Below are 27,349 nucleotides of genomic sequence, written 5' to 3'. Positions count from 1 at the left end.
AATGGCTGTAAATGAAACCCCTCTGAAGTCTAATAGTTCCTTGAGTGTTGCCATGCATTGGAGTCGGAGTAGAAAATATAACCTCTTCAATGATCAACACAATTTTTCAAACTGTCGCTTAGTTTAGAATGGAAATAGTAAATCTAACCAACCTGAATACCAACACTTCCCATGCAAATGCTTTCACCAGGGTGTAAATAATAAATCTAACTGCCCTGAAGTCCAACACTTTTTCTACCTTTGGATACATTGCAGTGGAAAAAGTAAACAGAACCTGTCCGAAGTCTAAAACATTCCCTTCTCTTACTTGTACTGGGTTGGAATTGTAAATATAACGCCTTCAAGGTATAACAACTTCCCTACTGTTGCTTAGACTGCAGAGTAAATAGTCAATCTAACCACTTCAAGGTCCAGCACTTTCCTTACTGTTGCATACTTTGAAGGGGGAATAGTAAATATAAACTGTCAGACATTCAACACTTTCCTCATTTTTGTGCATATTGGATACGAAATGGTAAATCTAACTCATCTGAAGTCTAACATCTTCCCTATTGTTGCTTAGGCTGGAGTGGGAATATTAAATCTATCCCACCTCCCCAAAATCAGATACTTTCCCTGCTGTTGCTTAGATTAGAGTGGGAATAGTAAATGTAACCCCCTCTAAAGTCCAATATTTTCCCCACTGTTGCTTAGATTGGAGTGGGAATATTAAATCCAACTTTTCCTAAGTTCAACTCCTTGCCTGCTGGTATTTCATATGGAGTAGGAATAATAAAACTCACTCCTTCAAAGTCCAACTCTTTCCCTAATGCTGGTTAGACTGGATTTATATTCATTATTTTTTGTATTGTTGAATTTTATTTGCTTTAATATTTTAATAATATTTTGAAATGTTTGTGTTATTTTTAGAAAAATTTATTTTTATTTGAACTTTTTTTATATTTATTATAATACTTCAATTCATCATTATTTATGGTTAAGTATGCTTTTTAGTTATATACATTTCCTAATTTTAACTTTACATTTAAATGTATTCTTTTTATTTTCTGATATATTTTGCATTATAAATCTACACATACATATATATGTAAATATGTAATTAAAATTATTTATTTCACATTATTTTTTTTAACTATTTTACTATTCTATATACATAACTATAGAATCTATCTTTAGTTTAAAATATATATATTTCTACCTGTTTATTGGAGATATTCAGTTCCACAATAGTTTTGTTTTTTTACATTATAACTAGAGAAACACAATATTTTGGTACACGATAATTTGACATGTTATTCATATCAGGTGATATTGTTGTTTACAATATTTTTTAAACAACCAGTCACCGATGTAGATAACCGACAAGTTTGAACATGTATGAAGTACACTTGGGCACAGAAGCAGAACGTATACCCAATACAATCAATTCAGGGAATGTAGTTTTGGTTAACTGTTTCTTGTTAGAATATCTAGGAGAAATGGTTCGACATAGGGGTTTGAGTGAGGACTCAGTCTGATGCTGACAAAGGACTCTGTGGTGCCCTATTGCAGCTAACGATGTTTGATGATGTATGATGAAAGCTGTCTGCAGAAATTCTGGGCACACATAAATTGCTAGATAGTAATTGCCTCCTGAATTCAACATTACCTCCCAGTGAACTTCATATTGAATGGTAGGTGCTCCATTTAATGGTATGTAATGTTCTTCATACATTCACTTTGTCTTTACTCTAAGATTGGTTGCTGAAAAGTACTATTTTCTCTTGGTGTCAGATAGAAATTAGGGGTTTTGTGTGTGCACATGATATTTTCATAGAAGTAGTTTTGACTTCAAAATAAAGGAACTGGGTAATGGTCTCCTAGAACAGAATTGTGAATGCAATAAGTAGTGTCTCACTTTCCACAGAGACATGAGTGAGTCTCCTATCCTCCAACAGCAGTCAGGAGTTCCCTCTGACCCATCAGTACAAAAAGGTTACCTGTAACATCATGAGTTTCCCCTCCTCCAATAGCATGAGAGATTGCCTTCTTTAACAGCATCCAAGAGTGCCTTCTCTTCAGTTTGCATAAAAGAGTGGCCTCTCCTCCAACTTCATCGCTTAGGGGCCACTGTAGTTTCATGAACCTCCTCCCCTCAAAGAGCACAAAAAGTGTGTCCTCTCCTTTAAGACTATGCAATAATGTCATCTCTTTCAACGTTATTCAAAGGATTCCCTCTCCTTTAACCGTGTGAAAGCACGAGACTGTCCTCACTTCATCACATCGTCAAAGAGAGTCTTCTCATTCAATAGAGGAAGAGCGGCCACTTCTTCAACAGCATCAAAGAGAGTCCTTACTAACATAATGAGTGTTCTCTCCTCCAGTGGCATGAAGGAGCGCCCTCTCCTCTGACTTCAAGTCCTCTGTAACATCATAAGTTTCTCTTTGACCAAAAGCAGAAACGTGTGTCCTTTCCTCAAAATGTATGAAAGGATGCCTTCTCTTTAATAATTATCCAAAAGTGCCCTCTTCTCTAACTGCATCCAGGAAAGACCTGACCTCCACTAGCATGAAAAAGTGCATCCCTCCCAAAAGTCTGAAAGAGTACCGTCTTCTCCAATAGCAATAGAATTCTCTCACTACCAACATCTTTGTAGCCCAGAGACCAGATTTATGGGCCTTCAGGAGAAGTGTTGCGCTAAGTAAACCTTCTGCCTCGAGCACCACCTGAATGAGCAGAGCAGATGGCCCTTCCTCCAGCACCACAAAGGACTTTTTATGCCAAAGTCTGTGCTTTTATGCAATAAAACCTTAAGGTTGGCTCTTCTGCCATACCCCATCAAAAATACCCCTGTTGCCCTGCTTTAACAGGCAATCTCGAAAGGACTGAGAGCAACACAGCACGGTGGGTTAAGTTACGTAGTTGGCAGGGTAAGTAGCACACAAACTAGAAAACTTGCTAAATGAAAAAGCAAAAGTAGTTCCCTAATTGTGAGCAGTGGAAGAATACAAGTCAGCCAATGAGAAGGACCGTAAAAAGGATATGTACCATAGGAGGAACAAACACAAGAGGACAGAAACCATTGAATAAGAAGCAAGCAGATTAGTGCAAAAATAAATTCATAGCAACCAAAGTGCTTGTGGTGTCTGGTATGCAAGACCTAAAAGACATCCTGACCTGTTTCTTCTTGATGCAGCTAATGCTCAACACAACTTAGTAGCACCAAAAATAGTTTTTAGTCTCTTAGGCCCATATTTATACTTTTTGATGCAAACCAGCGCCGGCGCTGGTTAGAGTAAAAAAATGTACCGCCGGCTAACGCCATTCCTATGCACCATGCGGGCACCTTATTTATGCATTGACGTTAGCCGGCGCTGCGAGCTGGTCAGAGTAAAAAAAAAAGACTCAAACCAGGCAGCGCCAGCGTAGGGGAAAATGGGGGTTGTGCGTCAAAAAATGGTGCAAGTCAGGTTTGAGTCAAAAATCATGGCTCAAACCGGACTTGCGCCATTTTTTGATGCATCACCCCCATTGAAATGGCTCCTGTCTTAGCAAAGACTGGAGTCATACCCCCTTGCCCAATGGCCATGCCCAGGGGACTTATGTCCCCTGGGCATGGCCATTGGGCACAGTGGCATGTAGGAGGGCCCAAATTAGGCCCCCTATGCCACTTTAAAAAAAATTATAATAATACTTACCTCAACTTACCTGTACTTACCTGGGATGGGTCCCTCATCCATGGGTGTTCTCCTTGGGTGGGCAAGGGTGGCAGGGAGTGTCCCTGGGGGCAGGGAAAGGCACATCTGGACTGCTTCCATGGTCTGAGACCATGGAAGTGAGCCCACAGGTCCCTTAATGCCTGCCCTCACCCAGGCATTAAAAAACGGCACCCATCAGGCTGGGTGCCATTTTTTAAGCCCCGCCCCCTCCAGTGCGTCAAAATGAAGCAGGAGTATAAATAAGGCGCACAGGCCTTGAAGTAATTTGTTGGACGGGAACGCCTACCTTGCATGTCATTAACGCAAGGTGGTTTCCTGCATCCAAAAAATGACGCACACAGAGGTTTTTTGCCGTCCGCAGGGTCGGGTGTCATAGTTTAAATATGGGGCAAGGTTTGCGCCGAATGTGCATCAAAATTTTTAACGCACATTCGGCGCAAACAAAGCATAAATATGCCCCGAAATTTCTAAAAGCTTCTTGGGTCAAAAACCAAAGCGAGGCCCTGCAAATGTTTTGGCCTCTTTCCCCACTGAAACTTTTGACATGACTGGGTGTCACCGGTGTAAATTTGAATCCAGGAGTCCTACTTGATCATATCTGGCAATTATTTGATGTAATAAATTCAGCAAAAAGTAAAAATCTGAACCCTCTGGGGATTGTGCAAGGGTCTGAACTTAACGTGCTACTTGTAATGAGTGTTCACAACGAGGGCCTCAATATGTCTCTGTAATCTCATGATATTCTTATTTCTAAAAGGTTGTGTGCTTCTCAGACTAATACATACAATTCTTATCAACAGCAGGCTTTCCACTAACATGCCATTTTCACATTATTGAATAACTTTTCAACACCAGCAGACTTATATTTCCTTGTGCAGAGACAAGAAATATTTTGGAATTGGCAAATCAACTAGAACAAAATCTGGCATCTCAGAGAAAAAATGCTGAGGAATCGTCCATCTTGAAAAGCAAGAAATTTAACAGGACAACAAAGGTATCTGGAAAGTCATGAGGTTTTTCAATGCACTTATGACTCATATTTGAATTGAAACAATAAACTACATGCAATTATTTGAAAAGTATGAATGAATAATGACCTTAGGATTTGACAAATCTCGAAGTCAAAGGTGTCAGCCCAAATGTGCCCCCAGACACCCTTTATAGACTACAGTAAAGATATCCTCTCTTTCTGATTTAGAGTTGTGTAGTAATGAAAAACCTTCTGATAGGTGGTGTAATTTGATAGCATGCGGCAGGAATTTCCACCAGTGGATTATCCAATAGATTTAGCACTTCTGCCAGAAATGACAATATTTTTAATTGGCGACTTTAAATCATATTCTTGGATTTTTGGTGACTTTGGGTCTGATTTATAGCTTGGCAGATGGATGACTCAGTTCCAAACTTGACAGTTATCCCGTCCGCCATACTACAAGTGCCACTGGATGTAGTGCATTTGTAATACTATGGGTAAGATATCTGACACATTTATGAGGCAGTAACCCATCTGCCAAACTCTAAGTCAGGCCTGTTATAAGTAGTCACATGTCCCGTGTCCTGAGAATCAGCACAGGGTGCAAGATTTTAACTCAGGTCAGAACTGTTAACAAAAATATTAATGAGTAACCCAACATCATCAGGGTAATTATGTGTTTATATTATTATTAATTAAGCATTTCAAATATGAACGAGCCTTTATAAGCAAATTAAGTCAAACCATTTGCACTTCTAAATCACACACAACCACTTGCATGTGCCGAATTAGTCCCTATGAAAAGGGTACATTATTTCATCCAGAAAAAAAGCACATTTATAAGAGGTTTTTTCTCATCAGGGAATGTATTCCTTTAAGACTGCACACATCTGGCAGGCGCCCACTCAACAAACAGCACTTTGTATGCCATTTGGGCCATGCTCTGAATATGTCTCCGCTATTCTGATGATTTAGGGCAAGAAGCTTGTATTTCCTTTATAGGTATTGTCACTCATGAAGCTGATCACTGCTTTGGAATATAGTTCCAGGGAAATGAGTGAAGGTGTTGGAGAGTTACACACATTAGACTCCCTCTGCTTTCTAGTTTTGGACCTTCAAGGTATATGAGTATCCTTCTCACATTGTGGAACATTCCCTGCTCTCCGGAACGTACACTGGGAAAACTAGAATTTATCTTGCCCCCATTAATTTGTCTTTCGATCTGCCACTTAAAGGGACCAAAAGGAAGATGCACAAAGAGTGTTCCCTTTCCTAACAATGATATTCACATATGTGATCATTTAGTTCATGGGCATTTCACAACCATGTCACTGTCCCACAACCACAGTCAATCAAGAAATGTGTATAGCGCGCTACTCAATCGGAGGGTCTCAAGGCGCTGGGGGAGGGGGGACCGCTACTTCTCGAACAGCCAGGTCTTGAGTTGCTTCCTGAAGGAGAGGTGGTCTTGGGTCAGGCGGAGGTGGATGGGGAGGGAGTTCCAAGTCTTGGCTGCCAGGTAGGAAAAGGATCTTCCTCCCATGGTGGCTTTTCTAATGCGTGGCACGGCGGCGAGGGCGTGGCTGGTCGATCGTAGCTGGCGGGTGGGAGTGTAGAAGGTCAGGCGGTTGTTGAGGTACCTGGGGCCCAGGTCGTGGAGGGCCTTGTCTGCGTGGGTGAGGAGACGTAACGTGATTCTCTTGCTGGCGGGGAGCCAGTGCAAGTCTCTCAGGTGTCCGGAGATGTGTCTGTGACGGGGGATGTCAAGGATGAGGCGTGCGGAGGCGTTCTGGATGCGTTGGAGTCTTTTCTGTAGTTTGGCCGTGGTTCCGGTGTAGAGGGTGTTACCGTAGTCCAGTCGGCTGGTGACGAGTGCCTGGGTGACCGTCTTCCTGGTTTCGGTGGGGATCCATCGGAAGATCTTTCGGAGCATGCGTAGGATGTTGAAGCATGATGATGAGACGGCGTTGACTTGTCTGGTCATCGAGAGGGAGGAGTCCAGGATGAAGCCCAGGTTGCGTGCGTGGTCCGTTGGTTTGGGTGCGCTGCCCAGGGCAGGGGGCCACCAGGAGTCGTCCCAGGCAGAGGGTGATGATCCAAGGATGAGGACTTCCGTCTTGTCTGAGTTCAGTTTCAGGCGGCTGTTCATCATCCACTCGGCTACGTCTTTCATCCCTTCGTGCAGGTTGGTTCTGGCGGTGGCTGGGTCGTTGGTGAGGGAGAGGATCAGCTGGGTGTCGTCGGCGTAGGAGATGATGTTGAGGTTGTGTTGGCGTGTGATGGCTGCAAGGGGGCTCATGTAGACGTTGAAGAGGGTGGGGCTGAGTGATGATCCTTGTGGTACACCCCAGCTGACTTCGGTGGCCTCGGATCTGAACGGGGGGAGGCGGACTCTCTGGGTTCTTCCGGCGGGGAACGAGATGATCCACTCTAGTGCCTTCTCTTGGATTCCGATGTTGCTGAGGCGCTGCACTAGGGTGCGGTGGCAGACAGTGTTGAACGCTGCGGAGAGGTTCAGGAGGATGAGGGCCGCTGTCTCCCCGTTGTCGAGCAGGGCTCGGATGTCGTCGGTGGCTGCGATGAGGGCGGTCTTGGTGCTGTGGTTGGCTCGGAAGCCGGACTGCGAGTGGTCGAGGGATCCATTAGTCTCGAGGAAGGCGGCTAGCTGTCTGTTGACGGTCTTCTCGATGACTTTGGCAGGAAACGGGAGGAGCGAGATGGGGAGGTAGTTTTTGAGGTCAGTGGGGTCTACTGATGGTTTCTTCAGGAGGGCGCTGAGTTCGGCATGTTTCCAGCTCTCCGGGAAGGTGGCGGTGTTGAAGGAGCAGTTGATGATGTCCCGGAGATGGGGTGCGATGACTGAGTCGGCTTTGTTGAAGACGTGGTGGGGGCATGGGTCGGTTGGAGAACCAGAATGGATGGTGTTCATCATCTGGATGGTGTCTTCAGTGCTGACCGGGGTCCAGGCGCGGAGGGTGGTGTTGAGGGGCGTCGGTTTGGTGGTTAGGTTCGTGGTCTGTGCGCCGAAGCTGTTGTGTATGTCGGCGATCTTGTGGTGAAAGAACGAGGCGAGTGAGTCGCAGAGGTCTTGTGAGGGAGTGATGTTGTTGTTTCCGGCGCTGGGGTTGGAGAGCTCTTTGACGATGCTGAAGAGTTCCTTGCTGTTGTGTGCGTTGTTGTCTAGTCGTTCTTTGAATGCTGTCTTCTTGGTGGTGTGGATCAGCTGGTGGTGCTTGCGGGAGGCGTACTTGAGGGCGGTCATGTTGTCTGTGGTCGGGTTTTTTCGCCAGGCTTTCTCGAGGGTGCGGCAGTTCTTCTTGGAGTTCTTGAGGTCGTTTTTGAACCAGGAGGCTTTCTTGCTGTTGGGCCTGGTGGGATGGGTTTTCAGAGGTGCGAGGTTGTCAGCGCAGTTGGTGATCCACTGTGTGAGGTTGTTGGCTGCTTGGTTGGGGTCCGCTGAGCTGGCGGGAGGGTTCTGGCTCAGTGATGTGGAGAGCTGGTCGGTGGTGATCTTGTTCCAGCTCCTGCGGGGAGCCTGTTGTGGGTGGTGGTGAGTCGTGGTTCTTCTGAAGCTGAAGTGGACGCAACTGTGGTCTGTCCAGTGGAGTCCGGTGGAGTAGCTGAAGGAGATGTACTTGCTGGAGGAGAAGACTGGGTCAAGCGTGTGTCCGGCGTAGTGGGTGGGGGTGTTCACCAGTTGCTTGAGTCCGAGGTTGGCGAGGTTGTCCAGCAGGGTGGTGGTGGTGTTGTTGTCGTTGTTCTCCAGGTGGAAGTTGAGGTCCCCTAGGAGGATGTAGTCAGCGGAGGGGAGGGCGTGTGGGCTGATGAAGTCTGCGATGTCTTCGCTGAATTGTGTGCGGGGTCCTGGGGGTCTGTAGATGAGGGTGCCTCTGAGTGTGGTCTTGGGGTCGGTGTGTATCTGGAAGTGGAGATGTTCGGCGGCTGTGAGGGTGTCGTCGGAGTTGGTCGTGATGCGGATGGTGTTCTTGTGGACGATGGCGATGCCTCCTCCTGTCTGGTTGACGCAGTCCCTCCGGGTGATCTTGTATCCGTCCGGGATGGCGATGGCGATGTCGGGCGCTGAGGAGGCGTTCATCCAGGTTTCTGTGAGGAAGGCGACGTCTGGAGATGTGGTGTCGAGCAGGTTCCAGAGTTCCATGGCGTGTCTGTGGATAGAGCGGGTGTTGAGCAGGATGCACTTCAGGTGGTTGCTGCTGGTGCTTGGCTTGGCGGGTGCGGTCCGTGTCTGAATGCAGGAGAACTTGCAGGATAGGCAGGTGAAGGGCCCGTGGGTGTGTCTAGGGGTGGCTCTGCAGCAGCCGGGGATCCGGCCGGTGTTGATTGCGATGAGAGTGGCGGCGTTGTAGGTCTTGCGGGTGGGCTGGCCTCTGCGGGGGCCATGGGGTCTGGCGCTGGGCGCGGACGGGCGCAGACGGGCTTGCCTTAGGCGCGCCTTCGGCGCGCCAGCGGCGCGCCACTGCGCGGCCTCCATATGAGTGGGGGAGGGAGGGAGGAGCAGCTGGGAGGTGGGAGCGGGTGGCCAATGGGGTGCGAGGGGGGCGGAGCTACGAGACGCGGCGGCGGGAAACGGGCGGCGAGGGGGAGACGCGGTGCGCAGGGAAACAGAGATTTAGGACCACAAACTGGGCAGAAAAAGGTGAGGGGAGCAGTACAAGGCAGCAAAAGGACACAGGAATAAAGCAGCGGTCAGCGGTCTCACAGGGGCTGCGTGGCGGTGAGGGGAGCGACCTGCCTGGTAAACAGGGTCAGAGGTCGCTCTCTCTACCGCTGCGCGGCCTCCATATGAGTGGGAGAGGGAGGGAGGAGCAGCTGGGAGGTGGGAGCGGGTGGCCAATGGGATGCGAGGGGGGCGGAGCTATGGGATTCGGCGGCGGGAAACAGGCGGCGAGGGGGAGACGTGGTGCGCAGGGAAACAGAGATTTAGGACCACAAACTGGGCAGAAAAAGGTGAGTGGAGCAGTACAAGGCAGCAAAAGGACACAGGAATAAAGCAGCGGTCAGCGGTCTCACAGGGGCTGCGTGGCGGTGAGGGGAGCGACCTGCCTGGTAAACAGGGTCAGAGGTCGCTCTCTCTACCGCTGCGCGGCCTCCATATGAGTGGGAGAGGGAGGGAGGAGCAGCTGGGAGGTGGGAGCAGGGCGGCCAATGGGGTGTGAGGGGGCGGAGCTACGGGACGCGGCGGCAGCGGGAAACGGGCGGCGAGGGGGAGACGCAGTGCGCAGGGAAACAGAGATTTATGACCACAAACTGGGCAGAAAAAGGTGAGGGGAGCAGTACAAGGCAGCAAAAGGACACAGGAATAAAGCAGTGGTCAGCGGTCTCACAGGGGCTGCGTGGCGGTGAGGGTAGCAACCTGCCTGGTAAACAGCACCAGTTACCATGTGACACCCCACATTTATTACGGCAGTCCTTTCCTTCTGCTATGCCATACTTCCCTCCCTCAGGTCTCTTTTCATGTGTGCCACTCTAATCTCTGTCCTCTCTTGTTGCTTCAAGGAAGGCCAGAAGAGTCAGGCAGAGTAAATCGAACTGTTCCGCACAGTGTTAGTGGTGGGCCGTGGCATTCATGGTCAACCACTTCCTTTACCCTGCCCATATTGTTTTGTGCATGACATTTTTTATTGCAGTGTCCCCGCCCTACCCCACTCCACTCCTTGCAATGCTCCTTTTTATTGTCTGCCTTGACAGCGCAGATGTCACCAGACAATTATGTGTGCATCACTAGAGAGGGGCTTTGGCTCTACCCATATGTTGTGAGATAGGAATTCGTGTTTTGATTGGGCAGAAGCTGTCAGCTTCCCCAAAAAAGTGTTTGCCCCCATGCAGTTGTGATCATTTTGTTTATTTATTATTTAATAGATTAACTTATTGTATATTGATATATTGTATGTCAATATCATGAAAATCCGACATTGATCCAGCCCTAATTGACATATGCTGGTCAATCCTGATAAAGGCATATATCAGATGACACATGATTTACTTCAATGATAAGGAAAACCTATATATAACAAAGATACATCAACACCGTCCCGAAAGGACCATTGTTTTCACCACTCCCCAAAAACGAATGTTGGAATTTCGATCCATTAACTCCTTCCAACTCCAATAGCCAATGTTCATTGTCTTTGTTGCCCTGCCAGATGTCCGAGCCTCCAAGCTGAAGCACCCTCCTGTAGGGGTCCAGTTCTCCTTCCGCTCTGTGAAGGCAGACTGTGTTGCAAGACAGCTGGCTCACTAATGAAGAAATTTGTAATACCTATAAGCAGATTATGAGTTAAGAGCTGAGTGTTTGTGGTAAGTAGGTACAGTTCCTGAAATTTCATGTGGCTGAATGAAGCACTTGTCAGTGTTGGAGGTTGTCTTATCTATCAGTTCATTCTATATGCTTCTGCTCCACATGTATTGTATCCTCTCTTACAAGTACACCTGGTGTGGTGAATTCTACAGGCCCTTTTTCCCTCACTGGAAAGTACTAGCCACGTTGACCAATTACTAAATGTTTCAATTAGTGATCGTCTAAATAAATCATGGAAGTGAATAATTTGTTGCTGGATGGTGGTAGAACCTGATATCATATGATCAGTAGCCTTATCCTCTTTACACGATCCCAAATATTTATAAATTGAATAAAATACCCTCGAAACTGGTACAGGTTTGCAGTATCAAATGGGGGTAAGTCATCTTCATCTATTATTCCTGTGACTGGCATGTTCTGCTTATCCATTCCATGTGGTTCTCTATGGACTTGAGTTAAAGTATTTGGCCCATGATGTCACAAATGTCTGGCCTTATTTAGGAAGATGTTCTGCCAGTTGAGGCGCCATGTTTAATGTTTCAGGTCGGCCTAAAGCAGGAGTTTATTTCTGAACAGCAAGTAAATGGAGCCGATGCTGTGGGAGCTATTACACTGTGCATGTGGGTCATTTAACATTTCCCTTGCTTGTTTCTGCCGTGCTGCACAGGGTGGGGACAGGCAGGGAAAATGAGATGGGGTCTTCCCGCCGTCAATATGACTTGATGACGGTTACTGTGACCCGGTGCTCCTGCTTTAAATGTACCACTGGGTCAGGAAATACCAATGGCGAAGCCAGAGGATGCTTTCCTGATGTTTCCCAAGTGGTTTCCATGACTCTAAACAGTAAGGAAACCGCAAGTTCGGTAGTTTGACAGGGAGGGAGGACTGCCTGCTTACAGATTTCCTGTCACTCTCTTTTGGGGTAGAGATTAGGGCTTTTGAGTCTGGATTCCCCTTCCCCTCACTACCTTTCAGAGAGAGAGCTTTTACCTCCACTGCCTCTTTTTTCTGGGTCTGTGGTTTAAAACATTTTGATGTCTTTCCTGAGGTGTAATTGCATTAGGGCGGCTTCCCTGCTGCAGTAGGAATCAGTCACTCTCTAAATATTTCTATAGGCAGGTATGTTACATGTGTGTTGAGATATGGCATTGTGCTGTCAGCTATGGCATACTCTACTTCTCTCATTAGCTGCAAACATGTTTGTATTTAGGCGTCTCTAAAAATGTATGCAGAAATTGTGTGTATTCGGGTATCTACACTATACCACTCGACGTGGCAGTGTAGTAATGCTTTCCTCCTTGGTTTAGGTACTGGTCACCTCTGTTATCTTGGTCCATTCATGTAGACGATGTGTTGTTCAAACCATAGACTTTTTGGTTATTGAGTGTTGCTACAGCTGCAGGTTTCTTCTGATGGGTAGTGTCCACAAAATTCCCTGACTTTTAATCCATAGGTGATGATTTTCATTTTGTTGTTGTTGATATATCACGAAAAAGTGTATGCACTCTGCTCCAGGGTTTCTTGTTTTGGTTATGCAGCTGTAACTCACCTCTACTTGCTATTGCTTATGAGAAGAAGAGTAATTGCTTCCTTGAGCTTCATATTAAGGTTTCTTACATAGTGGCGTGTAAAGACAGCGTTTTTGCTGCACTTTCTCCTCGGTTGATATGGTAGGAAATTTCATTGTGCCGAGATAGCAAGTGGAAAGTGGTCTCCTGGCAGAGTTTTGACCTTGTGCTCCTATTTTATCCACAGTTTGTTGTATTGTGCTGTTTTGGCAGTTAGTACCTACTTAGATGTAATAGTTGCCCACAGAGATGTATCACTGCTTTAGCTCAAGCACAAATTAATTGCTGGATTGGTGATAGGATTTTTATTCACCCCCACCCCACCTCCCACACACACACACACAGGCATAAGCCTTTAACTGTACCCACTCATTTATAAATGCGTGCGTTTTTATAACATTGTGCAGTGTGCTAAGCTAGCTAATGGATGCATACAATCCTGTTGCATTATTACAAGCATACATTACACACCGACGTCATTATTCCATACTGGTTTGCGACTAATATCTGCACACAGCCAAAGGAACAGCACAGACACTGATATAGCACAAGTGTTTTCTGACTACCTGACTACCAATAAAGTTATTTGGGACGAGAAGCTTGGTAAAATAAACTCAATTTTGCAAAGCATTTGACTCGTAAATCCCGGAGAGATTGAAGGCTTTTGTGCTGAATCTTATGGTGACTATTCATATTTTACTTGCCAAATGCAATCTCATTATAGAACATCTGTCACCAGGTCACAGACTCCAAGAGGCGATCACCTGCTTTTTCGTTTGCGAGAGTTAGGACATGGTCAGGAATTCCGCACTTCAATACAAATTGCAGGCTACGACTGACAATGTGACTGGAGAGATTGTCCTGGCTTGCTGATTGAATATGTTTTAAGTTTAAGGTATCTTTTTTCACTTAGTGTTTTTGAAAGAGTGAGTCAATGAATGAGTGAGAGAGAGAGAAACATATATGGTGTGCACTTCGTGGTACAAACTATTTCTAAAAGCTGGTCTATACTATAGAAGGTTTTGTTAGGTCTTTTTTACTTGCACTTGTTTATTGTAACCTTCGCACAACCAAATTGTCCTTTGCCCTTCGGCAATCACCTTTCACTACATACCCATCTCAGGCATCCATTAGAGCTATTTCTCATTGCACTTGTCAGGATGTTGTCTCTAATCCCAGTAAAGGTTTCAGTGTTCCAGCACACCCGTAGTCACTTACCAAGGTTCCAACCCACCTGCAATCACTTATTCTTAAGTCAAAGTTATTGTTGGTTACTACAACATTTACACTATAAAATGTATACTTCTTGAAACACAACACAAAAAATAAGCACCTCCAGATTTTAGCTCAAATTCACATTACTAATTTAAGATGTGGTTACAGATGTTTATTGCATATATAAAATATAGCATTGTGAACAGTACCCCCTGTAACGGTTGAAAACTAAATCCTTTATGTTTATATCGAGCTGTAACCCACAGAGAGTCACTTATCAGGTCTCTAACCCACCCAAAGCCAGTTTGCTAATACAAGGTCAACTTTAACTCCAGCAGCAATCAGGGCTGGACTCCTTCAACCACAGACAAGTACAGTAACTTTCGTCCAGTGAGCCAGTATTGACGTTTAAGCCTGCTTACTGTCAGTATCCAAGCATTTCGTACACTGACAGGCATATATTGTAGCGTGAGCTCTGCACACAGTAATTTATCAAGATTTCACCGTCAACTGAAAGAAGAACTGTGGTTTAAAGTGGCCAGTAGGTTCATGATGGCACAATATCTTTCCAAACGCCAGATAACATCATCAACCAAACCAGGGCCAGTTCTAGGATTTTTGGGGCTCTAAGTGGAAAGGAATTGTGATAGGTCTCTATAATTTGCATACACATTCATGGTTGTTGGCATCTCAATAGATGCCTCTGCTCCTAACGTAGTTTTATGCAGACACCTCCTGGGCTGCACCCCACCCCCTCAGCCAACAGCTCATATAGTGATGAAGGTGTGATGATTATCACAAGAGAGAGTTAACCCTCGCAGGGAGCTAAGCAACAAGACAATAGTCATCCCATGAGTCCTTTGTGTGTGTGTGTTTTTTGTGGGAAGGAGGGTGGTATTGTTGCAGTTGCAACTTGCAGAGTGGGTCTCCTAGAAATTGGCGGGGGGGGCTACCTGGGGGTTCGCCTAGCTACCCCATAGCAGCGAGGGCAGAGAAGTGGACCCCTTCCCATCGGCCCAATTGCAAGGAGACAGCTTTCCTGCAGTGGCTTGGCTGTGTCCACACTGGGTGCAGGGCCCCAATTTGGTGGGCTGAGTGTTGGGCCCTGGGCAGCTGCCAATTCTGTCCATGGCTAACATTGGTCCTGAACAAAATACTCTGGGACGCCTGTTGGTGGCAATTGTCAGAGATGCAGGAATGGTAAAAAAAGAAAAATGTCTTTCTCTGCACTGGAGGGCCCCTTTAAAAAAGGTATTTATCAATTAAATGTTATTGCAGACATTATTCTGTCACCTGTTCATAGATGGTTGGTCCTTGTCCCACAGCAACCCAAAGTGCTGATTGTCTGTGGAAAGATTTTGTTGCCTTAAATTAGTCTACTGGTATCAAAAGACATGCTCAGTCAACAGATTTCACGGAAATGGGACATATTGATTACATTCCAGGTGTGTGCAGCATTCAATAACATACTGAAATATATTACAGTCTGTGTAATACTAACCGACTTCCTTTCATATCAGCTCTCCAGCATCGAAAATGCGCAGCAACATGTGAAGGAACTCCAATCTGGCATGCAAGTCCCAGAAACCCCTATTTCACTACAGCATGAGGAGAGAAGAAAGATACTGACAGAGTCCATCAAACACTTGCAGGTATTTATCAGAATAAAATTGAAAAATGTGAAGGTCTTTAATGCCCTTAATGAAATGCCAGAATTAGAAACAGGAGAGAAGAAAGGAGTGGTAGAGAAGCGATTCATTTCTGGCTATTAGACTGACATTTTTTTCATTTATTTTTATCTATTCTTTGTCTAAAATAGGAAATTTCCCCCAAGTCTTAGTTAGTTTTACTACAAATGATTTAATTTACTGAAAAGTGCAGTATTAAAATCCTCATCTTTTGACTTCTCACCCGTTTGCACCAAAGATGTGCGATTTTCATGTATACATTTAATCAGGTCTCCCTCATTAAATATAAACGCAAGCTCTCGTACACAATTTAAAAGACCAATGTCAGTCCTGAGTTTTGTTTAAGCTAACTAATTCATACGATGACCTTTTTGCGCCGAGGTCAAATGGTATTTAGTATTACTTATTACAAATTGTCATCAGAAACCAAAGGTATGGACACACCCTGGGTAATAAAACAAGGGATTCTTCTGACAATCCCCTTCACGTAATTCGGGAGGGGGGGAGGACAGGTATTGGGAGGAAGGGCAATTGGTACTCTGCCCGACCTTAAACTATTATCATGTTCATGAGTTACTCATCGGGAATGTAGATACAATATATATTTCTCGTCAATAGAGGCTAAAAATTCGCTGTAAAAACATTCTCTAAAATAATTCGTGCCCATTTTGAGAAAAAATGTTTGAAGGAGACCATCCTTCCCCAACAATACTTGACAGCATTGCCCTTTCTGCCTGTGCCCACTTGGTGCAATACGGTGCTGGCATTATGATATTTATGGGGATGGTTTTAGTTTACAGCCCTCCCTTCATTGAGCTCCATTCAGAACGTACATGCCAGTGCTGCTCCAATTAGTGATGTGGGTGAAGAGGCAGGAACCTGAAGATTCAGCCCACATCACTCATGCAACCAATGCATACTAGAGCAAAAGGTGCCACAGCCGTGTGTGTGTGTGTGTGTGTGTGTGTGTGTGTGTGCGTGTGTATGTGTGCAGGTGTGGGTATGTGTGTGTGTGTGTTTGTGTGGAGGGTGCATGGTGGTAGGTTATATGTCATTTCTAAAAGCATGACATTACTTACTTGCTTGTCTTTTATTATTCAATATGCAATGTTAGGGACTTGTGCGCTCCATGAAACTGATGTATTCTTATGTTGAAAAGTGGAGTACGGGGTAGTTGTGCTTTCTATTGTTCCTGAGGAGGCTTTTCAATCACTCATCCTCCAAATTCGACAGTGCCGAGGTTTAACTTAATTTTCATTTAATTTGCGTGATTTTATGACAGAGCTCTCTTGTTATAAGTATAGTCTTTTATGTTTAATGATGTCCTTAAGCAATTGTTTTTAACTTTGTTTCTAAATAGATGTGCATTCTTCTTATCCCTCGATTACTTTTAATGTTCCAAAAAGTTATGCCTTACCTGATTGTTGATTCTATATAATTGTCTGACATTGAAAATGTAAAAAATATTCAGATCGTCTTCCTCACTGAAAGATTTATCATATACATTTGCAATGTTTATTGAATTTTGAGTAAATGCTCTTTAATCAAAAATACGGTGATGTTTTCATTCATTTAAACTGTAAATCCTAACCTAGGCTGCACACCTAGATTATTGAGTTGGAAACATTGTGGGACCTTCGTTTACTGGAGAAAATATTCAGGAAAAAATATCGAAATATAAGTATGTGTAAAAATAAATTCCCCAACCCACCATATATGTACCTTGATGATATAAATATGTCTTCAAGATATGTAGTGGTAGAGTTAAGAATAGTAAATCTATACTTCCCCTACATGCATGTATCTTTTGTAATTGGGTTCCTTGATATTTAGTTCCACAATATTAAGATATCATGGTATTCCTATATTGACATTCGGAAGCACCGTCATCTTCTAGAAGTCCCATATTCTGTAGGAATTCTTTTTCCCTGATTACATTTCTGTGCAGCATCTTGAGGAATAAAAGCTTCACCTCATTTTTGATTGTCATTTCTATCCACCTCTCCAATTATAATAATACAGTGTTGGCTGTATTATTATAATTATTCTAAGTCTATGACCTTTTTGTACAATTGAATGATGTCATGACAAGATCCTTCTAATGCTGCATATATTATATACAATTATACACCTATAGTTCAAGAATGAGTGCCATTGTTTGTCAAAAGATACTGTATGATGTATAATAGCTACTAGAGGTATGCATTACACATAATGTATGAACCTGTTAAATCAGTTACAAATATCTATATTTACGAACGAGGGACCGTTTCATCAAGCTTTGTTATATGTTTTAATATGAGTGACAATTTTTCAAAGACTTGTTTGCCAGAGTTGGCTTGTCATGTCGGCAGCAATGGTATGGTACGCCAAGGGTTTTTATAAACTGATTAACTGAATATTATCCACAGACTGTCTGAGCACGTTTCAAAGGTGCAGTCGTAGCTTTGATTTTTGGCTTCTACTTCACTTCATAAATATTGTTTTAAATGGCCTCAATCTGCTGATAACGTTTCTTTTTATGAATAAACATGCATACATTTTGCATAACTTGTTTGCATAAAATCTACAAACAAGACTACATAACTCTTAGGTTTTCCAATTGTTTTTGAAATTCTTGTTATGTACCACATACTGTCTTCCTATCTCTTGCTTGGCTTTCGAGCAATGAATTAACATTAAAATTGCATTTTCCGTACATTTATGATTGCGTTGTTCTTCTCTTTGCTTTTCTAAAAATCCCAGTAAATAAGGTAAAACTTGAATGTGCAAATATGAATTGTAATTGTGAATATAAATTGATAAATATTTTAGTGTTATCATAATCAGTTTACACATAAAAGTTAAACATTCTTCAGTGACTGGGAAATTCTGTAGTTTGGCCCATCCCTGGAATTGGCGGATGGCGAGGTCTGTGGTTATCACTTACCCACTTTTGTATATCTTTGACCATCTTCCACAAACACCTCAGAAATCTGTGACAAATGCAACAGATGCTGAAAAGCTCCTGTTTAAGAGCATGCGCACCGCCGAGAGTTCCTGGGAGAAACAAGAGAAAGTCGTCGCCCGACTGCGAGAGAGTCTTTCTACACTGAGAAAAGAAAATTCTGCTCAAGTGAGTGCACTAGGATACAATTAGGTACCAGGAAACATCTTTGTACTTAAACAGAACCTAATTGCCCTATGTATAAGTGAGTGATGGATGTGTAATACGAAAGGTGTACACAGAGATGTGCTAAAAAAGACAGTAGCTATATGAATTACTTAGATAAAATCAGCACGGAAGCGTGGGTTAGAATATATGGAGGGAGGAAATAAAACCGAAATCAATGTTGTAGAACAAGAGAAAGTAAGGTATGAAACAAAGCAATAATTGTAGATGAGCTGGAAGAGAACGTAATAAACAAGAGACAAAAGAGAATCTGAAAGAGGGATACCAAGTGAAAGAATGGTGGAGTTAAAAGTATTGGAAGGAAAAAATGTGATGAGTCAGACACGTGCTGTCAAAGTGAAAGCGAGTATTACAAAAAGCAAAACAGCTCTGAACTTTTTAGAAGAAGGAAAGCACAAATTTGCCCTAGAAATAAATCCCCAAACTAGGCAAAATCTCCAGCACAGATTCTTAAATACTGTTCTTCCTCTAACCAATATGGCTGCATCAAAATCATCATAACAGTCATCCCTACGTGTACATCACAGGTGGCATAATTCAGCTTTATAATAAACAAACATAAGCATATGGGAATATGCCTTGTTCACTCTGGGGTCTAGCCACCTTTTTGTAATATAGAAGAAAGAAGACTTTAGTCAATTTAACATAGTAAAGTTATTTTTCGGTCCAATAAAGCACCGGTGAAACACACCAGTACAAAATATAGACTCCTGAAATTATTACTTATTTCATATCACTCCATCATCCAGGCTAGAGCGGAGGTGCCGGCATTTCATTTTGCCAACAAGATCAAATTTTGATGGCATTACTGTGCCATCAAAAGACCCGGTTGTTAGAAGCACTTTATAACAGAGCATAAAGGCTCACTGATAATTGAAGAAAACTGAACAATATCAAGACTACGAATTACCTGGCTTCAAACCAGGCAGCAAAGAAAGATTATTACTTTTGTAACTACTCCTAGCCAATGTCTGACCCAGGGATGACTAATATTTACATTCTGGGCCTTATTACATAAATTACTCTGGTGGCGGAACTGGCATGTTTTTGTACCCCAGGGCACTTTCGTATTACAGGAGTGACCGCAGACACTCACTCAGCCCTTTCTTTCATATAGATTGAGCCGGTGCACATATAGTGCAGGTGCAGTTTTAAGGGGTGTTCCCTCATTGGCAAGGAGGGTAGCAGGAGTAATCCTCCTGCACCATAGACTTCTTGAAGTCTAGTTGCCAAATGTGGAGTTTGTATGAAGTAAAGAAAGGAGCGAGAGTGGAGTTATCATGAAGGAATGAAAGAGGCTTGTGATAAATTTAGAATGTATTAGCTAAAGGAAGAAAATCAAGAAGGTAAAGCATGAATGACAGTAGAGGGAAGAAAGTGGACCCTTTATAGAGTGATACAGACTTTTATCGAAATACTTCCCTGGAGTACTAAGACTTCTCCACAATGACTAGATGTATTCTTTCCCCACATTTTCACCAGGTCCAAAAATCCCTCTCAGAAGCCAACAGGAAGGAGCAGGAGTTGATGTGGCGGCTCCTGCAAGAACAGGCTGAGTTGAGGAAGGTGAACGAATTGCCTCTAACATTAATTTACACTCACAATTCAACTCCATGTACAAGTCCATCGACCCAGGAGACTTTACTTGAGAAGTAGATATGCACTGTTTCTACTGTATTTGAATGGGTCAGGTGTGTGGCAGAAGTCTGTGGTGCATTCCACCTCTTGGTAAACAGGTCTGTCATGGTTATGGGTTCAAGTCTCTGTGGGCTCACTCAGGGGCAGATTTAAGAGCCCCTAGCACCTCCTTGTGCCACATTAGCATAATTTTGTTTCTGCTAATGTGGCCCGACGAGGTCAAAATTACAGTGCCAAATTTACAAAGTGGCTCACTGCATGCATTTCGCCACTTTGTAACCCTTTGCGCTACAGTATGCCTGCTCCAGGCATAATCTATGCAAAGTGGGCATTCCTCCGTTAGGGGTTCGAAAAAATGGCACAAAGAAATCTAAGAGATTTCTTTGCATCATTTTTTTCGGCACTTTTAGCTCCTGCTAAAAGGAGGCACACCATTGTTAACAATGGGCCTCAATGGGCTTTGCAGGATTAGCGTTAACATTTTTTACGCTAATCCTGCAAAGCTCTGAACTAGCATGAAAAATGTTGATTCTAGTTCCCTAATTACCACCATGGTGTGCTGTATCTTAGATATGGTGCACACACAGTGGAGTTAGGGGGGCGCTAAAGGGTGCAATAAAAGTGGTGCTGCATTGAGTGCAGTGCCACTTTTCTAAAAACAGGGCCTCAATCTTTCTTCCTTACAAGGTTGAAAACATGAGTACCACGGGTCAATCAACATTGGCCATTCGTCAGTATAGCCAAAGGGCTCCTCAGGCATGAATGAGCGTTCTACAAGAATGCAAGTTATATACTGCTAAGTAATTACACTTTCACCTGTACATCAAGAGTTCAAAGACAGTCTATGTATCTCGGACCATTCAAATTATTTCAATTTTAGAGCATTTGTTAAAGTCCATCCAAGTTACAGAGCCTTACATTTATAATACATTAGACAATGTCCAGGTCTGAATTTGAAGAGTCTTCATTTTCTGGATCACAGACCTGAATTACATCACTATATTGAACGCTGACTATCCAGTCCACATTTTTAATATTTCCTTGAAGTCCCAGAAAAACTTTCATGTCTGCCAAATCATTCCCACTCTTTCAGTGCCATGGTCATTGGCTTCAACTTCAGCTGTAAAGAGGTTACAATTCTAGAAGACTCACTGGCGTCCACTCCTGGTTTAGGAAGAATCTCGGCCAAATAACTGATTGCAGTTCCAGTGCAGTGTCTTTTCACTTTCATCTTCAATAGCTTTCATGTTCAGTCCTTGGCTTCAGAAGTACTAATTCCTGTCATCATGGTCCGTAGTTTCTGAATATGCAGTTATTATCCAGGTTACAATGCACCTTTATATAATCTTTTGTTTATAAAATGATGAGCATCTTTAGCATTTCTAGGTTTTTCATGATGATGTATAAACAGCTGAATTGTACAGTAACATATTGTACGTTTCTGTAAATCCAAAACACCATATTGTCTTAGTGCCCTAGAGTAACCTCAAGCTGCATGCCAAAGGCCGGAGGTAGCAACAAGGTCCACAGATAGCTGTTATGCAATGTCATGGGAATACATCCTGCCTATTGAGTGCACTGGTCCTAGCATGACTAGAAGAACTTAGACAAGAGCTTGAAGGGGTCTGCTACTCCAGTGTATTCAGATGCTTTCACATTGGCATTACGAAATATCCCAACACAGAATCTGTCTGCAGTTCACAAGTATTGTTCATGATATTCTAGCCAGAAACATGTGGTCAGGTAAGAGGTAGGTAGGAACCCCAAGAGAGAGAGAGCAAATGACAGAGTGGAGTTCCAGAAATGGTAAATGCAGTTTTAGGTATATAAACATATATATATATACATATATATATATATACATACATATATATATCGCTTAAACATGCACAACGACCTGTGTAGTCACCAAACTGAGTGGGAAGTGTGAGAATACTTTACAGGTTTCCCACAAGCTTTAAAATTATATCTCAGACAGGAGTACAGATGCAAAATATAAAATTCAATTTTGCTTTGAATTATGATTCCCATAGTGAATCAGGTCCTGTATCTTCAGCTGAAAATAGATCTTGTGAAGGCTGCAGATCGACATTAAATCAATGAAGCAAAATGTGCGACCATTGCTTCGTTTTACTGGATGAGGTGAGAGTGGCTGCTTCAAAGGTGCAAATGGAGAGTTTGGAAGGATCATATTAAATGAATAATAGTAATCCGCCATCTTCCTTTCGTGATGTAAACTCTTCAAATACAATGAACAGGCTCTGGGCCTGTCCCAGCTTTGCCTGTAGCTCTTTGCTATATACAAATGTATTTTTAATTCAGCACATGCTGTTTTAATAATGTCTTCCTGGTTATTCCCATGAAACAAAAGTTTGTTTGATAGTCTCGAATGCCCACAACCTATCAATCTCTGTCTACTGAACTTTTACTTGCCTTTGTCCAGTGCCATTTGAGGACCTCATAGAGCAAAAAGCCTGACTGGTGATCATCAGAGGTACGCTCAGGGTTAGTTAACAGTTCAGTTAATAATATATGAGACAGGCTTCTAAACTCCACAATCTAGAGTGGTCTCATCCGTTTGTTATACTCTTCACTTGGCTTTGATTGTGGTAATGCATATCAAAGGCAGAAAGCGTGACCAGAATATGGAGGGACAAAATATTGAAGAGGGAGGTATGGATTTACTATACTCCCTACCTAGATCCCTTGAAGATATACATCTAAAAAAAAAAAGGTATGTATACATGGAGTTAGGTATTGAAAATCTATAGAAATTTACCTTTCGATATTTTGTCCTTCAGTATCCTGGTCACACAATATTGTGACCCATCGATATTCTGTCTTCGGTATTCCCAACCACACCCTTGGTTTTGCAGTGGCTGTTAAAGAACCCAAGAAACAGAGCCCAGTGTCAAAACAGGAGGGCCTTTTATTTGTCCCAGAGATTATCCCTGTATATGACATACTCACCCAGTGAAGCAGACACCCAGGCTGACTTCATCGGATGCCCTGTCGTCGTTTTGTGAACAGCCATGCGCTATTTCTTCCAATCCAACCTGCATTGCTGTCTCGTGAATAATCATATTGCCCACAATGTTCACAGCCCTTTAGGAGAGGGGGTATATGAAAAGGTTAAAGTTGAGCTAAAGAACGTGGAATATGCATCATTGTATTAAGAGGTTACACCATGTTCCTGAGGACTCTGCTTGTCTGTGTTTGTCAAGAGTTGATGCTCACTTCCAGCTATGACTGGCATTTGCAAGCCAGTCCTCCTACTGATCACGTAGCTGCTGCAGCGGCTAAATATTAATATGATTCTTACAACCAACTTTATTTCAGTGGCACAGTCAAAAAGAAGATAGCTATGGGAAGCTCCTGAGACACAGAACTTTGATGAAAGAAGAACAATACCTACTTCAGCAAGCAGAGCAGGTGAGCCGTGAACTGCACTGAGACACTTGGGCCCATAATTATACTTTTTTGCACCGTATTTGTGTTATTTGTTGACGTAAAAGCGTACAAAATACAATTATATTTTGTAAGTTTGCGCCACATTTACAGTGCACTTAGCTGTCATGTGCACTACAGAAATGTATTAAGACATGATTTTGTGAGGAATTATGTATACTGAAGACCTGAAACCTTCATTGTGAGGAGTGCAATGTAATAGAAGAGCTGTAGAGTGCTGTATAATGCAACTGGGGAGGTGTGTTGTCTGTGGAGTGCAGTTTGAGCAGTATTGCTACAATGTCAGCAGTGGGATGGGAGGTGGAACAGAGGACCTGGGAGAAGTGACGTGTGAGCAATACAGTGCACTGAAACCCCATAACTGTAGACTGAGGAGTGCAAAATTCATTGACTAGTTGAGATGCTGTGAGTGAGGTGTGCATTGCACTAACCTGTTCAAAAATTAGAAGGCACGCTTAAAGAAAAGCAGTCCTATCACGTAAGAACCTGGACTATACTGAGATATTGAAAGAAACAGTGGTTATTCTCTATAATATACACAAATGTTTGATACAGTCTAGCACAATGGCCTCCATTAGCTGCGCAGCAGAACGTACAGACAGAAAGACAACTACACACTCATTTCCCCTACTGAGCTTAGGGAATTTGCCCTCCTTGTTTTATGTCCCTTTTCATTACATCAATAGTAAAATATATCCTATTAATGGTATAATAAATAAAGAAGACATTCGCAAGAAGTGAGGGTTCAGCAGCAGCCCGAGGCAGTGAACCTGTCGGATGGCTGGTAAGGTGCATAGATGTGCCTGGACCACTCATCAGACAGATTTCTCAGGGCTGGAAAAGAATGTAGGGGAGGTATGCTGGCCTCTTTACGCCTCCTTGAGTATCTAGGTACACACAAATGAGCAGTCAAGGAGTAACTAGTTACTACCACTGGAATAAAGGTGGCAGTGTTCAGCCTCAGCCAGAGTTGTGATAACTCTTTAGAAACAACTTAAGAATCTGCAAGGAAATTTACGTCATAAATGTTAGTCGGTTAAATAAAGCACACAATACAATGCACAAAACAATACACAAGGAAAGAAGATCATACAACGATATAGCAGAAAATCCATTGCAGTGGTGGCTCGCCCTTATGTGTGCCAGGACTTTCCCATGATTGTTCCATCTCTTTTTGCATTACAGCTCTAGTGAATAATAGTCTATTAACTACGCTATGATAGAACAATGTCTACTCTTGTTGCGGCCTGAGGCAATTATTTCGGTGGATGGCTGACACAGGCACATATTGGTACCAGCACCAGCCATCAGAGAGAAGGCCAGGACTGAGGAGTCTCAGCCCTGGTGTTATGGGCCTGACCCACCGGATTGTCTCCCCATTTGTGATCACATCAGCGTTACATGGAAAGCTAGCAGTGGGAGTATTAGCTTACAGTACATTGGTGCCCTGAACTATGCTTAACTCACCTCACCCCGTTCCCACCGAGTATCAACGTGGGGGTCAGGATAGGAGCTTCACTGACCTCACCGTATCCCGCGACGAGAGGAGAGAGGGTGAGGCGGAAACGCAAGAGGCTGAAAGCAGGATGCTGCTCAGATATCAGCAATAGCCAATGGGTGCAGTGCACTGACATTGCTCCTCGCTGTGTTCTGCTGTGGACTGAAGAAAAATGTGAATGACACTTGAATAGTCCAATGAATTAAGAGGGCTGACCAAAAGCCCCTAAATGTATATGGATATGTATGTACAAAACGCATGTATTTTTTATTATGTTTTTTTTTTAGAGAATATGAGGGTGGAAATACTTAAGTTTTTTCTCGGCAAAACCTAAAAGTGAATCTCCAAATATAAATTTAATAGGACAGTACCAGTGCTCAGTAGAAGACGTACACTTTGAACAGACATAGAGTTTAGGCATATCACATAAATACATCATTCTTACTGGTGCAGAGAAAAGCCTCTGGTGCACTTGAATTACTGGACCCTGAAGACATAATTTGAACACACAATGATGACTCAAATTTTTTAAAAAGGACCATGAGAGAAAGAAAAAAAACAATGTTGAAGTAAAGCATTGGCCCACTATGCTGTGGAGTGTGGAAGCAAAAAGTGAATGATAGTTGAAAAGTCCAATGGGTGAAGAGAGCTGACTCAAAGACCATCTATCTATACACGTATGTAATTTTTAATTCGTTTTCTGATTAAATGAGGCTGATGAGACAGCTATAGGAGTCTCTAGAACATCCTAAAAGCAGCATCTAACCTCCATGGCATTTCTAAGGTTGAATAGATAGACACTTTAAGGCCCATATTTATACTTTTTTAGCACCGCATTTGCGCCGCTTTCTGACGCAAAAGCGGCGCTAATTTACAAAATACAATTGTATTTCGCATGTTTGCACCGCTTTTGTGTAAAAAAATGACACAAATGCGGCGCTAAAAAGTATAAATGTGGGCCTCACTATTTTCACAGCACATCTGCTCACTTTCCTAAGCAAATCTGCACTGGTCTTCAGGAGTTCACGGATACTCGGGGCAAACTGAGTAGTGTCTACTGCAGATATCCTGTTCTCACTGTCTCCCAACTGTGTAAACATACTGGTCCCATCTATGTAGAGATTTGTTTCTGAAATAAACATGATAAAAAGCATTAATAAAAGAAATCTAAATCCTACATGGTTCCCTAAACACAGTGCACATGTGTGGCAAGCTGATAAATGAGGAGGAGTATTCAAAGCCAAGACATGCAGTGTGAGGGGTGCATTCAACTGTGAAGTGCAGTATGAATACCACCGCACCATAAGTCAAATAGTGAGAAGAACAGAGAACTCAGTGAGGATGGCTCAGACATACAGGGAAAGAAGAGTGATCAGAGGCAGTGTAATAGACAGAGCAAGGAAGATAGGTGGGTAGTAAGGACCTAAGACATGCACTGATGTAGCATAAGTATTGCAGACTGTGTCATTGGCTTTGACGTTGGGGCAGTGGAAGAGATTGGAAACAAGAACATGTCCAAGACAATATTTACAAGAGTATGCTATACAAGGCAACAGTGATTTGAGTAGATGAAAGGAAATGAAGACCCATCACTAGATCTAAGCTCTGGCAGAAACTCCTTGAACTAAAAGTTATTACTTTGCTGGTGAGTGCCAGGAATGCTACAAAAAGGAAAAGACTGGACACTGTTCTTTTCCTTTCCTTTAGCTCTGTGCCAAAACTGTAGTATGCCACTATGAATAAAGACAGGAGAAAAGAAACTGCTACTCTTTGGTTTAATTTAGTATTCCACCTAAGGGTCAACAGGTAGGCTCAACAAGATAAGCTATGGTATGACGTCCCTACAAACTCTAAATCCTAAGGGTAGATATGGCATGTATGGTTAGTCACAGAGTGAAGTGATTTGTAAACATACAAATATCACTTATAAAATATTATTAGCTTTCTTCATCTTGGAGCTATGGTGATCTATTGGGCTGCCAGGAAGAGGACCGAACAAGGTAGATTACAAAGTAGTAAACACTAATAGAAACACACCAAAGGGGAACATTTGAGGGAGTCAAATGTCGGGTGATCACTCATCAAAAAAGTTGAACAATACAAAATGTTCC

General features: G+C 43.1%; 1 protein-coding gene across 1 annotated transcript in view; it reads left to right on the top strand.

The window, feature by feature from the left end:
- LOC138302149 (probable DNA double-strand break repair Rad50 ATPase) overlaps positions 1-27,349 on the top strand; it is a 135,073-nt gene that overhangs the window by 87,409 nt on the left and 20,315 nt on the right. The window contains exons 9-13 of the mRNA XM_069242510.1: positions 4,578-4,693; positions 15,295-15,426; positions 18,434-18,577; positions 20,117-20,200; positions 23,612-23,704. Coding sequence (XP_069098611.1) covers positions 4,578-4,693; positions 15,295-15,426; positions 18,434-18,577; positions 20,117-20,200; positions 23,612-23,704 — 569 coding nt within the window. The remainder of the gene's footprint in view (positions 1-4,577; positions 4,694-15,294; positions 15,427-18,433; positions 18,578-20,116; positions 20,201-23,611; positions 23,705-27,349) is intronic.

The sequence above is a fragment of the Pleurodeles waltl genome, chromosome 6 (assembly GCF_031143425.1).
Source record: "Pleurodeles waltl isolate 20211129_DDA chromosome 6, aPleWal1.hap1.20221129, whole genome shotgun sequence".
NCBI lineage: Eukaryota > Metazoa > Chordata > Amphibia > Caudata > Salamandridae > Pleurodeles > Pleurodeles waltl.
This window is presented reverse-complemented; position numbering and strand designations above follow the sequence as displayed.